The 17,543-nt window shown below is 39.6% G+C and overlaps 1 protein-coding gene across 1 annotated transcript in view; it reads left to right on the forward strand.

Annotated features, from left to right (window-relative positions):
• DCAF12 (DDB1 and CUL4 associated factor 12) overlaps window positions 1-17,232 on the forward strand; it is a 32,794-nt gene extending 15,562 nt beyond the window's left edge. The window contains exons 4-9 of the mRNA XM_005296210.4: window positions 1,477-1,537; window positions 9,972-10,165; window positions 11,258-11,323; window positions 12,447-12,609; window positions 15,072-15,256; window positions 16,649-17,232. Coding sequence (XP_005296267.1) covers window positions 1,477-1,537; window positions 9,972-10,165; window positions 11,258-11,323; window positions 12,447-12,609; window positions 15,072-15,256; window positions 16,649-16,807 — 828 coding nt within the window. The 3' untranslated portion in view covers window positions 16,808-17,232. The remainder of the gene's footprint in view (window positions 1-1,476; window positions 1,538-9,971; window positions 10,166-11,257; window positions 11,324-12,446; window positions 12,610-15,071; window positions 15,257-16,648) is intronic.
• The last annotated feature ends 311 nt before the right edge of the window (window positions 17,233-17,543 follow it).

The following is a 17,543-nucleotide window of genomic DNA, read 5'->3' on the forward strand; positions in this document are numbered from 1 at the left end:
AAATCTCATTTCGTGCAGAATTGAAGTGTCAGGGTGAATGCACTGGAGATATGGACACACATCGCTGTTTAATGTGGTCTGTGCACATCTTTAAAAATATTCCATTTAGTCTGGAAGAGTGAACAGGCAAACAGGGAAGGGATGAGTCAACTCTACTGATCTTGGGGTTTTGATTCTGTCCTTAATAAGCAATCTTCTTGCAAAGGCTTCACTGTAGAAAGAGCTTCTTTGTAAGCCACATCCCCCAACAGACCCATTTTGGAGACCAGTGTTACCCTTTAGTTAGAAATTAGCAACATCCTAAGTTACTAACGTGAAACTGAACTTTCACACACGGTAAACTGAGCCACAAACCAGGCTGTTTAGCATAAAAACTATATTGTGAGACGATACTGTGTGTGTGTGTGGGGGGGGGTCAATGGTTCTTCTATAAGCCAGTGTGACTTGCACGTGGATTGCACAAGACAGAATTGGGCTCTGTGGGTTAGTTCTAACTCTGTAGCTCTTGCCTGCATATGATGTAAACTGTACCATGCTCCATTTAATAATAATAATAATAATAATAATAAAAAAAATCTTATGACCTTTTAAAAAAGTTTCTTAAACAAAGTTAAAGGGAGTGTCTTCTTGAAAGCTTTGTTCTTGGGCAGGACCTTCACATTCGCATCAATGAATCACAGCAGCTGAGGTCATAATGTCTGTGGTAGCTGTTTTAGGGTGATAACCAACTGCAGAGTAGCCTGATTTCTAAGGTTTATAGGACATCACTTCCTATCCAGTTGCATAGTACTGTGACTTAACCTCTCTTACGCAGAATTACTCCCATTGAAGTCAAAAGAGAGTGTCAGGCCCACAGTTCTCTGTGAACAACTACAGTGGCATCCCTTGAGTTATCTAGCTTTACTATACGGGTAACTATTGTGTATGGAACACCCATATTTCCAGCCTGACCTATTTTTCCAGAGCTGCAGTGTCATGGATTGTAAATACATAACTATTTTTAATGGCTTCTTAATATAAAATGTAGAACACAATTGATGACATCAATAGTAGTGATGTGTGTATGAGAAAATACACAGGAAATGTGATTTGTTTTTCAAAAGTAAGGGATGCACCTATGTAAGTGCAACATCGGATTCTTCAAACTTAAATTTTGGAACTGAATGAAGTTTAATCTTCATCATGAGGCTTCTTTACTCACCACTGATGTTAAAGTGCCACTATCGATTTGAAATCTATTTCAAAAAGTAAGTTAAAAGTAGTTTCAGGTAATAAACTAAAATTTGCAAGTTTTGTGATGTTGCCATCACAATTGTCTATTTTTTTTAAATAGGATTTCCTTTTGTTGCTGTACAAAAAACCAAACTCCCTGTTCAAGGCAAACTGTACAACTAGTTGCGCATTTGCTAGCAGTTGGTATGTAAAATATACACACTGATAAATCGGGCAGGCTGATTTGTCCTTTTTTCTCTTCAGGATGGACACAAAGACTGGATATTTTCTATTGCCTGGATCAGTGATACTATGGCTGTTTCTGGTAAGTTCATCTTCGCGTAAGCCTTTTAGAGTGGTTGTTCAATGTCTGTATCTGAAGGAAAGACTCCAAAGTGCTACTGGGTAAGTACATGATGTCTGACGAGGTGATCAGAGTATCAGGAAGATGTATTTGTTGGAGGAACAATGGAGCACAATTTTTTTTCATGATGCTTCCAATTTAAAACCTGTGAAACAAAGACACAATCTATACTTGAAATATAATCACGGTAGCACCAAGCTGTCTGATATAGCTAGGAGCATCCTTTTTCTAATGCATTTTGTTTGTAGTGTGGATGGTACAACATGGCTGTGGAACTGCTATATTGGCCACACTACAAACTAAAAGCCTTATTAGAACATGGGCACCTCTAACCATGACAGACAGCCCTGAATTGACATGATTCAACCTGAAGTATAGTTGGAGCCTAAATGTTGTGTGTGTAATTACAGACCTGGTTGAGACGCCATCCACATGCATCTAAACTCTTTAGAGACCGCAAAAGTCTTTACCCGCAATGAAATAATTAAATCATGCTTTAAAAATAACCCCAAAACTCCACACCCATGTAGTTATACTGAGTGCCTTTAAATCCCACTAACCTAGTTGTTAGTGTGTATCAGGAAGAGAATGTATCCCACTAGGGAAAGTTTCTGCATATCCGTGCTTATTGTAGAAGTTGTCACTGGAAAACTGAATAAAGTAAAGCAAATCTTGATTGTGGAGGTGGGAAGTCTCCAGGAACATGTTCTCCAACACTGAACAATGAGGTGCAGTACTTGATTCTGCTCCTTTAGTAGGTAAGGTTTAATACCATTTAATAAATCTCTTTGTAGTCATTAGATATTGGATACCATTCCTCTGTACGTAGAGAGGGAGATTTGGGCTTGACTGTGGGTGTGGCTCCATCCAAAACCACCTGCAGCCTCAGTGGTGCTTTTTAAAGCTGCTTATTTTTAATCTTGGGTCAACTCTGAACGGCATTGGTCTTGCAGGGAGACTAGTCTTGCTTTCACACTTCTTTCTTGCTGATTATAGCTTTCCTTTACTATTGGTCTCAGCCTTCAATGAGCCTAGATTGGGGCGGGGGAGAAGAGGAGTGTCCACACAATGGGAAGCGTCTCAAGAAAAGCAAACTAGTAAAGTTGGAGAAAAGAACAGATATTACTGAGGATGCTTGATGGAGAGAGAGAGAAGGGAACAGCAGAGCAACAAGAAACCTAGTACATGATTGTTTTACCTTGTTTGTTACCCCCACATAGCTTCATCATTGTGCATTCAGGGGAAGAGAGCCTGCCACATCACGTATACCATGTGATGCTTCAGGTTGGCTCTTTGGCATGTGTCCATGGGGCATACAGGTTCTGCTGTCTGGACATGTCACTAAGGCAACAAATCCAAGCATAAATACTGTATTTAAAATTGTAGTCAGCTTGCCAAGTATGTTCCGGAGAGCTTGTTTACCTGTGGGTCCTGGTGCAGAAAATGCCACGGATAAAACGATGGAGAAGGAGAATTAATAAACCCTACGAATATGAAACTAATTATCTTTGGCCATTAAAGTCGAGAAGCAGAAATATTTGAAATAAAGCTGAGGCAGGAGTTACCACATGCCTCTATGTAGGTCGAGAAACTGAAGGCGAAATTTCACACCACCTTCTGGGAGGCAGATTAAACATCTTTCCCTCTCAGGGAAAGGAGCTATTGGTCCCACTGCAGGTCAGGTCAGATTGCCAGCCACTTCCGGCTGTTTGGGATTAGAGGCCTGCCAGTCTCTGATGTCTCATGTGAACACTCAGGGGAGGCCTTTTTGTATCCTGCTCCAGAGAGGGCTGGAGGGTTGACTTTCCGTGTCACTTTATCTAAACACCAGCAAGAACGACGCAAGGGTCAACTTCCACCCAAGTGTGTGGAGTGTCTTATTCAAGGAGCTCATAGACATAAACTAAATCTCTTTTGACCTAAAGCAGCTTTGAAGGAAGAATAAGTCTCCCATTATAGGCGAACAATAGGCTCTTCCTTGGTAAGAGCTTCTGATAGGATGAATAATTCTCTAGATGATACTTATAAGCCTAGGGTGACAAATGGAATTCTCCCCTTGGCTTCAGGGCTAACCAGTTTAACAAGATACAGTGACACGTTTCTCTGTTAGCAGTAATAAAAAGAACAGCTTCTTTATAAAGTGTATCCGGGTGTTTAGAAATTAATGGGGGTGCTATTGAATTTTAAATCTCCATAACAAACAAGATTATGCTCCATTTAAAAGCCATGACCGTATAAATTAATTGAGTGGTAGGACACTTATATCATAAAATGTTGTTGGGAAGCCCTTTACTGTGATTGTCAGTAATGAGCATTAGTGGGAGCTGATGGGGTTTATTTGATGGTAAAAGACACAATATGTTGAGCCAATGATGTCATGCCAGGATACTGCCATGTCTGGATGACTCAGAATCCATTTTATACACCTCTACCCCAATATAACGCGACCCGATATAACACGAATTCGGATATAACGCGGTAAAGCAGCGCTCCGGGGGGGGTGGGGCTGCGCACTCTAGTGGATCAAAGCAAGTTCGATGTAACGTGGTTTCACCTATAATGCGGTAAGTTTTTTTGGCTCCCAAGGACAGCGTTGTATCGAGGTAGAGGTGTACTTTAAAAGTAAAAAAGAGAGTGTACCAAAGGCTATAATTTCGAGGGATATTAATCCTTACTTGCTCTTTCCAGCTTCAAAGGGACACTCACATGAACAGAGCCCTTTGTAAATCACACATTCACAGAGGGCACAGAAATCATGAAAATACACCCCACTCCCACACTGTGATCTTTGACATTTTTTAAAAAAGGGAAAACATCTGCAAGTTTAGAATACAAAAAATTACTTAGTCAATTTTAAGGACGGAATGAATTTTATTGAATTTACTTGTAAACTTCATTCCATGCAAACTGTGAAATTCCATACTTTGCCATTAATGCTGTTAGAAATTTTCTTAAAAATTTACACTGCCCTACACATGAACCGGGCAGGAGTTGTTATCCATATTGTGTAGGCAAAGAAGGAGAGGTACAGATGGCAAAACGGAGGCACAGATGGAAGTGAGTTGTCCAAGGCCCAGAGGGATTGGGTCTCAGGGCTGGGAATAAGAACTCAGTTCCTTGCTCCCAGACCTGCGCTCCTCTAGTGTCAGCGTGGTCTAATTTAAATCAAGGTGACTTTAAATCATTGTTTAAAACTGATGATTTAAATAGAGGCTTTCCACTTGATAATTTAAATCCTCATTTAATCAATTTTTCCATTTGTACTTGTTTTCTAAAAAAGTGCATTCTCATTGGTTGGCATAATCATTAAAACATGTTGATTTCCAAGTCAATAGAGCCTTTATGTTAATTTGGTATATCTTTTTGCTACTTAAGAGGGTGCACTGTAATGTAATACATTTATTTAAGCAATTGTATAGCTTCATATTTTCAGATTGTTATTAATTGTACATTTTTAGTATGTTAGAAAATGGTGGATCATATATTGTCTATTAGGTAATTAACTTTTTGATTTGTGTCAAATTGCAGTAGGCTGGTAATTGGAATTTAAACACACAACAGCATATAAAACTTATTTTTATGGAACAAAACAAACTTAAATGTTTTGGCTACCTAAACTTTTCTTATCAAAACATGTTCCACGTTTATAGCTAAAGGAACAGAAGGATTAATTATAGTCAGTGAATTAAACGGATTGCTTCAGGTCACCTTGAAAAACATTCAAATTTCACTAAGTGAAAGTGACCGGAGCTTAAGTTTCTACTCGTCTAAGTCTCTTGAACACGAGACAACAGTCTCTTAAGTTACATAAGCTGTCATTCAAACTTTTAAAATTAGTACATCTCATCCCTTGTTCTGATTCATAGACTGGAAGAGAGAGACAAGTTTTTCTGCTTTTTCAATTCCCAGTTGATTTCTCAATTTTGAATGAATTAGAATATTTTCTTCATTTGGACTTTCTGTGCCTGCAGAGGAGGCTACTGCTGCCGAAAGTTGGTTTAACACTTCAACAAACTCTGGTGCTTAGCTAGTGACATCTACCAGCTCAGTGGTGTGACTTTATTTAAAACATCAGCAAACAAGTACTATGTTGAATGGTTCACCTCCCGCCCTGACATTATTTTAGCTGTAGCCATGTTGGTTCCAGGATATTAGAGAGACAAGGTAGATGAGGTAATAGCTTTTATTGGGCCAGCTTCTGTTGGAGAGAGAAACAAGCTTTCAAGTCACACACAGCGTGTCTCTCCCACTAAGGGAAGTCGGTCTAATAAAAGATATTTAGTCACGTACCTTGTCTCTCGTTATTATTGATGGGTGATTATTAGATGCCCAAGTCTCAGCAACATCATCTTCAGCGGTTAGGCATCTACCTTGGTGCACTGGATTGAGAATATTGGTATGAAAATGAGATGGAGAAAATGCTCGATCCATCTGCTTTTTTTACTTCCTACAATTAAACTTTGTGGTTGAATATCTTTTTCTTCAGTATCTCTTGAAGTTCTCTCCAAATTTCCACAGCCTCAGCAGTGAAGCAGCAATCTTTCTGCAATTTTCCCAAGGCTATGGAAATAGGTTTCAGTATATTCAGCATATCTTCTACATGTCTCTTCAGTCAGATATTGATGACTTTGGCTGTGATAGCTCTATCGTGTCATGATTTTCTTCACAAATGGTCATCCGAATAGGCCAGTTCTTAATAAATAACCGAAAATGGTCAACTACTTGAATTCCATTGTACATTAGTTTGTATCCTCCTGCTGAAGCAAAATGGCTGTTACTGTAAATGTTTTGTAATTTCAATATTGTCCTTTATTCTGGAGTCCTATGTAATAGGTGCATCAAAAGAGCACTGCACCTGTATAAGTTTCAGGTTCCTTTCATTTATTTTCTTCTCGTTTTCTTGTCATCTTTGCCAAATTTGCAGCATTGTTTGTGACAAAGCTATGCACTTGACACATTGTTCAGTTTGTTAAATCAGGATGTGCTCATACAGCAGAATACTTAAGAGAAGTAGCAGTAACAGCTGTATCAATTGTTTCTGTAAAATAAGTGGTTCTCAACCTTTCCAGATTACTGTACCCCTTTCAGGAGTCTAAGTTGTCGTGTGCACCCCCAAGTTTCACCTCACTTAAAAACTACTTGCTTACAAAATCAGACCTAAAAATACAAGTGTCACAGCCCACTGACTGAAAAATTGCTTACTTTCTCATTTGTACCATACAATTATAAAATCAATCAATTGGAATACAAACATATTTGCATTTCAATGTACAGTACATAGAGCAGTATAAACAAGTCATTGTATGAAATTTTAGTGTGTACTGACTTAGTAGTGCTTTTTATGTAGCCTGTTGTAAAAGTAGGCAAATATCTAGATGAGTTGATGTACCCCCTGGAAGACCTCTGCATATCCCAGGGGTACGCGTACCCCTGGTCGAGAACCACTGAAAGAACCCCACTTTCTGTTGGTACACAAGCACACGTTCCTGGATCATTGTGTACATTACTCCACCCATCAAGACTTAATTAATTTTCCTGACAAGGTTTGTTGCACACAGTTCAATTTCCTTGTTGTACACGGTGTCCATCAATGTCTGCTGTGCCGGGGGGGGGGCTGGTCATAATAATTGAACCATGTGAATGAAATGTATGTTCTCAACAAGAAAAAAAGGAGAGAAGTTGTTACATAAATAGCCGAGCAACTTTTTCACCTATGGAGTTTGGCTGGTCCTGATCATGAACTCATCCATAAGCTTTACTGGATGATGAAGAAAGTCTTTCTGATACAGGTAACTTACTGTGTGATGTAGCTGAGTTGCAGCACTGCCGGTGACACTAGCAGTTGACTCTGAAGTTGCAGACATTGCAGATGATGGACATCCACAACCTTTAATGTCTAAGCTGGGCCCTAAAACAAAATGGTAAACACAAGTTACACTCTCACTGAGTGTTACTCAGTGCACTGCCTTAAAAAAAATTAAAAATGTTATAAATGAAAGATTCCTCCTACTGCAGCTGTTTGTACCACGGCTGAAACTATATAATTTATTCTAAACCCAGTTTTGTAGGAAAAATAATTAAATTGTAAAGATTAGCTAAATCTATTTAAACACTTATCTCTAGCAATATACCAAACAGCTTGAAAAAACTCTTTTTAAATGTTAAAATTCATACATGCCTAATGAAACTTTTTAAAAGGAAATCTTCGCCTAGGATGTTTGATTATATTGAGCAATTAAAATCATCTCCGAAGTCCAGCAATAATAGTAAAAATGTAATTGATAAATACTCCCACAACAAATTAACATACCTATTATGTTTTGAAATTCATCAGTAATCCACCCAAAACACACATGCCCATGCATGGCAATAATCAGTGTTATCCTTTATTAGCATAGTAAGACATGGTAGGCAGTCTGTAAGAATGGTGCCAGAATAGGTTTACTGACCAGCTGATCCATATTATTCAGACATGTCAATATCATTTTCAGTCATTGCCTTGTTAAGAGCATTCATATTGTTTCATTCTAACAATCAGGCCTTGCATCTCTTCGTTGCATTGTTTACGTTTGGCATGTGTTCCTTTTTTACCCAAAGGTACAGGAATTTCTTGTAAAATATTCCTATATGGGGTCTGTTTTACAACCTGCAGCCATGGCAGTTTTTCTCCAGTTCCCAGGTGTTGAAATCAGTGCTACAGGCTGCACTCTGAAGAATGTTGTCCCTTCTTCCCAGTGTCTTGCTTTGACACCATTCTTGCTCCTTTCTGGTTGTGTACTCTGGTCCTCCTTCCTTGTTACATAACTCCCTTCCCCACTCCCCCCGCATCGCCCTCAGAAATACAAAAGAACAACAAACTAAGATTCCTGTTTGTGTAACCCACATGTCTTTTGCACTGCAGTATTTTATTTGTTTAGAAGCTGAGGGAGGCAGTTGAGAAATTAATGGATTTCTGTTTGCTTGTAGTGCAAGGAGACAGGGCAAGGCAAGGCCATTTACTTGACGTGCCAAGAAGGCGGGGGCTTGGTAGTTAGTGGGCAGATCAGTGTTTTTCAAGGAGCTGGAAAGAGTTTCCATAGTGGGTGGAGTCCTAGATATTCATAATTTGAGAATTCAGCCAATCTGATCTCAGTTAAGGAGAAGCTGTGAAATAGGAATATGGCACCACCTTGATGGGCTCAGGCAGTGATCATGATGAGATATATGATGCTGTGTCCTGGAGTCCTAGGCTGGGTCTCAACACCTATGATGACTTTGCCAGTCTCTTGTGCCCAGTAGCAAGCCCCTGCGCCCCACACAGGATCAAACTCTTAATACAGTATATGACCTATTGTGCCCTATTTCTAAAGCTTGACCTCAAAAGTTAGGTGTTTTTTTCCCTGACTCTTTCTCTATATAGGAAAGCAGCATTTAACTGCAATTTTTTGATAGAGGTTCATGGATTTAGCATATTTTGTAAAGTGTTTTAAGAGATTGTAATAAGTTTAGGCCTTAACATATTTTGTATTAAATTCAGACTTCATTTTAAGCAGGTTAGTTTTTTAAAAGAAAAACTTGGTATAATTTAAATAAATTACATTTTTTACAAAATGGATTTTTTTATTTAAAAAAAAAAATGATTTTATCCAATCTTGTCTAGTGTCGTCAGAGACTATACGAAGGATGGTCTTGCTGACTGGTGTCTGCAGACCCAATAGAGAGAAATAAAATAGTTGCTTGTCTGAAGATTGCTTGCTCAGTCTCTTGCCATCTGAGTTCCTGGACACATTCAGGGCTTGTCTAAACACACAAGATGCACAGTTTTAACCGAAATCAGTTTAAAAACAGGTTTCGTTAAAACAACGCAAGCCACTGTTTGAACACTTGTTTGTTAAAACTGATGTCTGTTTAGTTTGCACCTGTAAATATACTGCCAAGTTTAAACCTACTTGAGTGTTCGTTCAGGGTTTTTCCACTGGTTTAATGAACCCCATTCGAAAATGCACCTTTTAGTTAAACCAGTGCAACAATGTAGACTAGACCGTGCTGTTCCAGCCACCTCTAAGCTGCTGCTAGTTGTATGTTCTCTGAAGATGATCGCTCCAATTTGATGCTCCTGTTTACTGCTTGTAGATCTCAGAATAGCTCGATTTGATTGAGCTGCTTTAAAATGTAGGTAGCCATTGGCAAGTTTTAATGAACCCAATTATCTTTCTAAATTTGACTGCTTTCAAATATCATACTTTTATTAGACTTTATTAATACTTAAAGACCAACAATGTGTTCAGTTAGATTAAACTAACAGCACTTTATTCTTCCCTTGTCAGGGCCATGTCTTACTTGCTCGACTGAAGTTCCATCTTCAATAGGGAAATTTTGTGTGCCTAACACATGCTGCTATGTCCTTTCTATTCAGGTTCCCGGGATGGCTCGATGGGTCTCTGGGAGGTGACGGAGGATGTGCTGACTAAAAGCGATGCCAGGCACAACCTCTCTCGAGTCCCTGTCTATGCTCACATAACACACAGGGCACTGAAAGATATCCCCAAGGAGAACACCAATCCAGACAACTGTAAAGTCCGAGCACTGGCATTCAACAATAAGAACAAGGTCAGTAAGATAGAAACAGGGAACCTGAGAGGGGTGAAAGATGGTAACCTTTCAGTTTGTAAAATTGGATACAAAATTAGACTGGAATCACTTTAGTAAATTACCGCAGATGCAGGTTTGCTGTTATATTTTGCTTGCTGATTCTTTTGTCTTCCCCTTCTCTGATACTGATCTTTGTCTGCTTCTTTTGTCTCTGCCATTAACAAACAGATAGGATCTGGAGCAAACATAAAATGTTCTTCTGGAAGGAAAAGTTTTCCTGTGGGTTTTCTGGTTTTAAGCTCTTTGGCCTATGGAATGTGTCTATACAATAGGCAAAATACTAGACAAGTTTAGACCATGCTCGCTGGTGGTAATTCTGTCCCCACTCTTAACTGGTGTACAAACCGTTATTACTGATCAGTGCATGTCTGCCAGTGGCCAGCTAATGTGCATTCAACTGATTCGACTCCTAAGACATAACATTAGACAACTCAACATTTTTTGTTGGCCGAGCTTGTTTTTGGTATTTGTCAAACTGTAAAAATGTGAAAATTTATCTTGCAAACTAATTAATACCAATTGTTAGGGAGGAGGATATGGCTTCTAAAAGACTCTCTATTGTGATGCAAGACTTAAGTTTTTGTTAATATGCATACATACAATCTTATTTAATATTTATTGCCCCATGTTGCTTTAGGTGCTGGTGCTGAGAATTGCCAATGCTAACTTGTAGTGCATTTTCTTAGACTCATAGACTTTAAGGTCAGAAGGGACCATTATGATCATCTAGTCTGACCCCCTGCACAACGCAAGAGCAAGAGTTGCTCACTTGATCGAACAAGGTTCTTATATTGGCTAAGCTACCGTTTGGTTGTAGGCTTTCCATTTCACTTCTGGTCTTTCCCCACTGTATCTTTTGTGCTCTTGTGTTCTACTGAAGTCAACGTGCAATTAAGACTTATCTTGTACAAATTCATCAACAGATCCAGGGAGCATTCATCTAGAAGTTCAACTCAAGTCATTAAAGTAGCCTTTAAACAGCTGCTTTGCATTGTAATTTATTTGTACGAATATATATCATATGGAAGCTAACTTTTTTTTTAATTCTAGGAGCTAGGAGCTGTGTCCCTGGATGGGTACTTTCATCTTTGGAAAGCAGAGCACACGCTATCAAAGGTTGCCATTCTCGTGTATTTATGCTAAATTTCAATAGTTAACCTATCAGTTAAGGCTGCTTCCTACTCTACGTCAGTTTCCTTAGAATGTGTCTGAATAGACGCCAGCACTGTCTGTAAGACACTTGCCCAAAACGTTGATTTGAAGCTTGAAAAGTTTCATAGCAAAGGTAACGTTTATGAAGTTAGAGCACTGGACATGTGAGTATTTATTTCCCTTTTGAGAGAGGGAAGCTCCTAATTTCTTACTAATCTTGGACAAATTAGGAGCTTTCACTTGTCTTGTTCTAGTGTTAGTTATACTAAGGTTTATCAATATGAGGAAGTTGCCCTGGTTTGACTTAGGCCTTGTCTACATTTAAAACGTATACCAGCAGAGCTGTGTTGGCTAGGAGTGTGGAAAAAATCCTAGCCAACAAAGCTGTGCTGGCAAAACCCTCAGTGTAAATGCAACGATGCTGACAAAGTGCTGCTTTTGACATAGAGCTAATGTTGTTCAGGGAGGTGGTATTGCTGTGCTGGCTGAACTCTTCTGCCGGTGTGCGCTGCATCTGCAATAAGGGGCTATGCCAAAATCGATCCTGTAGTGTAGACGTAGCGGTAAGATGTACTTTCAAACTGGTTTAGACTGGTGCAAACTGCTGTTGATGCTTGGTTTGGTTTAAACTAGGCTTACTTCAATTTAGGCTAAATTAATCAGGAACAGATTTAAACAAAGATGAAGCAAGAGTGTCTACACAGGGAATTGTACCAGTTAAACTAAGCCTGTTTAAAAACAGTCTTTAGCTAAACCAGTACAACTTCTACATGTGGGCAAGACCTAAATGCCTGTCTTTCTCCCTTCCGTGCTCTCCGAGAGCTGCAATTTCCAGCTTTTCTCCCCCAGTGGCATTACAATCTCTCCTTGCCCCTCTCCTTCAAGTCTTTGCCCTATAGATCACATAATTACCTTCTTAATAGATCAAATAGTTATCTTCTTCCAGAAGAGTTTCCAAATCCATGTTACTGCTTGAGTGTAGTTTCCTCAAATATGGTTTCAGGGATGTTTCGACTTTGTTCAGTCATTTGCATCCCTCCTCCCCTCCGACATTTTTCAGTTAACTTCTCTCTCCATTTATTTCCAGCTACTTTCCACCAAGTTGCCATACTGCAGGGAGAATGTGTGTCTGGCCTATGGTCAGGAGTGGTCCGTGTATGCAGTAGGATCTCAAGCACATGTCTCCTTTCTGGATCCAAGGCAACCTTCCCACAATGTTAAGTCCGTCTGTTCCAGAGAACGAGGCAGTGGTAAGGAAACTTTGAAGTGAAGTTTTACCTTTTTGGAAAGATCAAAAATTTGACAGTCAGGGCTACAAAAAAATACAGTAGGCTAGTAAATATCAAGGCTTTTCCTGTGAACTTCCCAGATCAGTAGTAGTACACCTCTACCTCAATATAACGCGACCCGATATAACCCGAATTCGGATATAACGCGGTAAAGCAGCGCTCCGGGGGGGCGGGGCTGCATGCTCTGGCAGATCAAAGCAAGTTCGATATAACGCAGTTTCACCTATAACGCAGTAAGAGTTTGTTTTGGCTCCCGAGGACAGCGTTCTATCGGGGTAGAGGTGTATATGTAAACTTAAACTTTGAACTAATATTCCCCACGCAAAACAGATTAAAACAGTATCTCTGAAGCTAAGGGAGAGAGGCAATCACCTCGCTCTTTAATCAGGTCAAATTAAAATGTCTCTGTTTAGACTTGGTTATGCTTAAAGGGATGCTATCACTTCAGAGTATATGTTGTAAACTTGTTAATAATAATGCAGTAGATTACTAATATATTGGGTTTTCAGTAACTATTGGTACTCTGTTTACTTCTTGCATTTGTGTGTGCTGCGAATGAATAACTGTTTGGTCACCTTCATGACCTGTACTACATTACTGAGTTTCAACTCTGCAACAGAATGGTTTTTTTAGAATTTTAAAGCCATGAAGGAAACATTTCTAGGGTTTAAATTTTATAAAATCTTGTTCTTACAAAATTTAAGTTGAGCCAAATGTAAATAGTCTAATTGTCAACTTCTGTACTGTTTTGGGTTATACACACTGAAGAAAACTTTAGGTACCCAGGTTTGAAAGTTAATGCCTAAATCCATATTCAGGCACCTGGATAAGCAGCCTTCTTTTCAAAGATGCTAACCATCTGTAGCACCAATTGATTTCAGTGGGATTTGTGGATGCCTAACACCTTTGAAAATAGGCCATTTTTATTGAGTTGAATCCTACACTAACTATGGGTTTAATTTTAGGCACCCAGGCTTGAAAATATTGGCCAACAGCCCTTTGCTGCTGAATGTTCCCCTTATGAACCAATTTGATGCCATTTCCCAAAGTGTGTCTAAAACAGCCTCCTGATAAACTGGGAGAATCAGTGTGGTACTAATTATCTTGTGATTAGAGAAGGATAAAAGCTATAAAATGCAGGAATTGGTTTGGAGACCGTATGTCCTCTGCACGCATTCATCATCACCTACTCCCCTTGTGTGAGCACCGTGATAGATTGCTCTTCAAGAGCAGTGTCAGAGTAACAGAAATTAAAGGGCACCCCCCTGTACTATTTTTCTAGTTCAGATGATTGATCTCTTACTGACTATGCTAGCCTCTGCTACCTTCTACGTAGTCCGAAACCGCTTGCACACTGCATTGCCAAACCCAAATCTTTGTAACCTGTAAAACATAGGCATAGTCTTCTTAGCTAACTCTAGACTTTTCCTCCATATATGTAATTTCTAGCGCCTTTCTCCTATTACTGCACAAATTCCTGTTTTTAATCCCGCTTGGTTAGAATGAATTAAATTAGACAGCACTTTGGCATAGCTGGATGGCAGCAGGCGAATTATTTACACTGAACTTTCACTTCCATTTTGAATGTTTAATTTTATCTTACTTTAAACAAACTGTAGCATGCTTCATCAGCTTCTTGTATCGTACTAAGAAGGTGGCAGAATCTGTTTTTGGTTCCTCACTGATTATTGGGTTTCTTTGTGGAGCTACAAAACAAATTCTTTATACAGCAAACAGCGAAGTGATGACTGGACCTTAATAACAATGCTACAGGCTTTTGTTTGGGTAAATTCTCTCCCCAAAGCAGATCGGTTTAAACGACCTTTTTAGTTTAGGGCACAAACCTAGGTTTTTTGAAGTGATGTTTGGAACACAAGGAGATGAATCTTAAAGGACAGTCAGTCTCCTTCCTAGTGATTAGTACATCTGCATATGATAGCCCTCAGTCATCATGGGACTGCTCTTGCTCCTACTGAAATGAAGGAAGTCTTTTTCCATATTGTTTCCTTTGTGTTCCCCCTTTCTGTACCCCCCTCTCTGGTTCAGGTCTTATACGTAGATTGTAAGCCCTTGGGGGCAGGGCCCCTCTTTTGGTTCCGTTTGTTTGTTGTCTGGCACAAGGTGCCCTGCTCTGAGTGGGGCTCCTTGGCACGCTACTCTGATATAAATAAATAACAGGATCTGGATTGGATCCTTTGTGGGGAGAGGGAAAGATATTTGCAATGGCAGCTGTGATTTCTGTACCATAAATAGAACTGACTTGTGCTGTCTTACAGTTAAAGGGAAACAAAATAATCTGCCTACTACTATATTCTTGTAACAGGAAAAAAAAACAACCCCCCCTAAAGCAGCACCCACCACTGCATAGCCAGAGCATGCGTCTCCTCTTAAATGTGATTGTGACATTCTTTTTCCCTTGACAGGTATTCGGTCAGTGAGCTTTTATGAGCACATTATAACAGTGGGAACAGGGCAGGGTTCCTTGTTGTTTTATGACATCCGAGCCCAAAGGTTCCTGGATGAAAAGCCCAATCACACCTGCCGTGGACAAAAACAGAAACTCGGAGGAAGTGAAATTTTAAAGTTGACGACCGGGAAAGGCTGGCTTGTGAGTAGCTTGCAGCTGTTGAAGCTCTTCTATATAGGGATGCTACAGGGCTTGAAGACCAGTTAATTCTATGATTTTGGGAACTATACATGTCAAATGAGCGTCACTAAAACACTGACTCAGTGACTGAAATCCCTCTAGCCTTTCCTCAGAAATAACGACCTGTTAGGAACATTTCTCTAACTCGTTGCAGTTCTTAGCAAATGGCCCTTTATATTTTCAATGTATTGTACTGCACTGGAAATTGAAGTGCTCTTGAAAATAAGATCCATTCTGTACCCTGAAGAACTTACAATCCTAGAGCAGGCAGAGGGAAAGGATGGTGCAAAGAAATACAGCACATACTAGTAAGAATTAACATTTGATTTCAGCCTAACTCCTATTTTTCAGTTGCTCATAACTGTCTCTCGCTTACTCTTTTTATGAAAGCTCGAGCAAAATATGGTGGGTAATTCAAAACTGGCTCAATCTTGACAAAATACTCTCCTAGCAAAACTTTTGCATAACTCCTACTGAATGGACAAACTTCATACTCTATTTTGTAGTTCTCCTTGAAATCTCAGAAATAGATCTTGATGTTGAGCATTGGTACAGCAACGTTAGTTACACACACTTAAAGTAGATCTTATGTGGTCATAGTAGACTTAGGCTATTTATTTGTGGTCTAGAAAACTTCGTCCCGGAGGCCTACATTAGATATCTGCATTCAGGAGGAATCAAGATAAGAGCTGAAATCAAAAAAATGAAACCAGTTGAGACACAAACAGCATTTTTTCCCAAAGCAGTAATCTCTCTTTTATACTTGTCAAATAATATACTCTAACTGTATTATACCCTTACATAATGGCGTATACGCTGCATACACGAGGCTATGCTGTTGCTTAATAAAATGTGCATCTAACCTGAGGATTTAGGAGACCAGAAATATACAGTATTGGTGGAATTGTGTAGGTTTTTCAGACTCGCTCCTGTTTGATTAGTACATCTACCCCTTTCAAACTGGGTGGGGGACTATCATCAGTATGGGATGGGGGGAATCTGGATCCTTGATTGAGGTTCCTAGGTGCTACCATAATATAAACTATTCAGTACAAAGTAATAGACTCTCTGTTCTAGTTATTAAATAACTAAGTCTGAGTGATTATAAATGAGATTTCCAACCTTATTTTCCTCCCCTCCCCCCAGTGTTCTTTCTAAGGAAATTTGGGCCACCAAACAGACTGCAGGATGTCCCTGGTATCTCCCAGTTCTAGCCTATCCGCATAAACCCCCAGGGATCATTAATGCAAAAAACCCCTTTTCAAGCTATGGAGACTAAATTTTGCTTTTGTGAAACAAGCTCTCCTGTTTTGCTCATTTGCAGCGATACTGATCTGAACTTTCCTTTAACAGAATCATGATGAAACCTGGAGGAATTACTTTTCTGACATTAACTTCTTCGCAAATGCTGTTTACACCCACTGCTACGACTCGTCTGGAACGAAACTCTTCGTGGCAGGAGGTCCCCTTCCATCAGGACTCCACGGGAATTACGCTGGTCTCTGGAGCTAATGAGAACTCTTCCCAAATGCCCATCTTGACGCTGATTTCCACCTTGTCTTTCCTTTTTAACAAAGAAATTGTGTGATGACATTGTTTTCTGGTTTAAATGCAAGTTATTTTTGGCGGAGTTTTCTGTTGGTCTTCAACAGTTTTGTACATTTTTTTTTAACTAGATTTTGCTTTAACTTTCTTGATCCTTTATACGAAGGGTTTTTTAAAATCCCTTTTTATTGTATTTACTCCAAATGCCTCTTCCCTGTATAGGCTAACTCAGCCATATGCCCCCTACTTTGCTGTGAGGTAGGATTCCTTTCTTATAGAGTGGTTGCTGCCAGGCTTTCTGTGAAAGTCCAGGGGCTGTGTGTATGCAGGGACTTTGTGTCGGTTACGTTACCGGGAGTGAGGACTACTTGTAATTAAAAATATTAAAAATATTTATGAGAGAAGCTACTACTTTATCTGCAGAGCCTGGCTCAGGCCTGGCTTGATTTTTTTTTCTTTTTAAAGTACAAGTCTAATGACACTGTGCATAAAGGAAAATGTATCGAAACCATACTCATTGGAACCCAGGGACAGAGCCCCACAGGAACATCTTATCTAGCCCAGAGTGTAGCAAAGACCCCAGCAGTGCATGAGCAAAATGACTCTCTTGTTACTCCTTCTTTCTCTATCCTGAGTGTCAGTTGCCAAGGTTGTTGGAGCTTCAGAGTAGGCTGCCTGGAGTGCAGCAGGGGGATTGTGTGAC

The sequence above is a fragment of the Chrysemys picta genome, chromosome 6 (genome assembly GCF_011386835.1).
Source record: "Chrysemys picta bellii isolate R12L10 chromosome 6, ASM1138683v2, whole genome shotgun sequence".
Classification (NCBI taxonomy): Eukaryota; Metazoa; Chordata; order Testudines; family Emydidae; genus Chrysemys; species Chrysemys picta.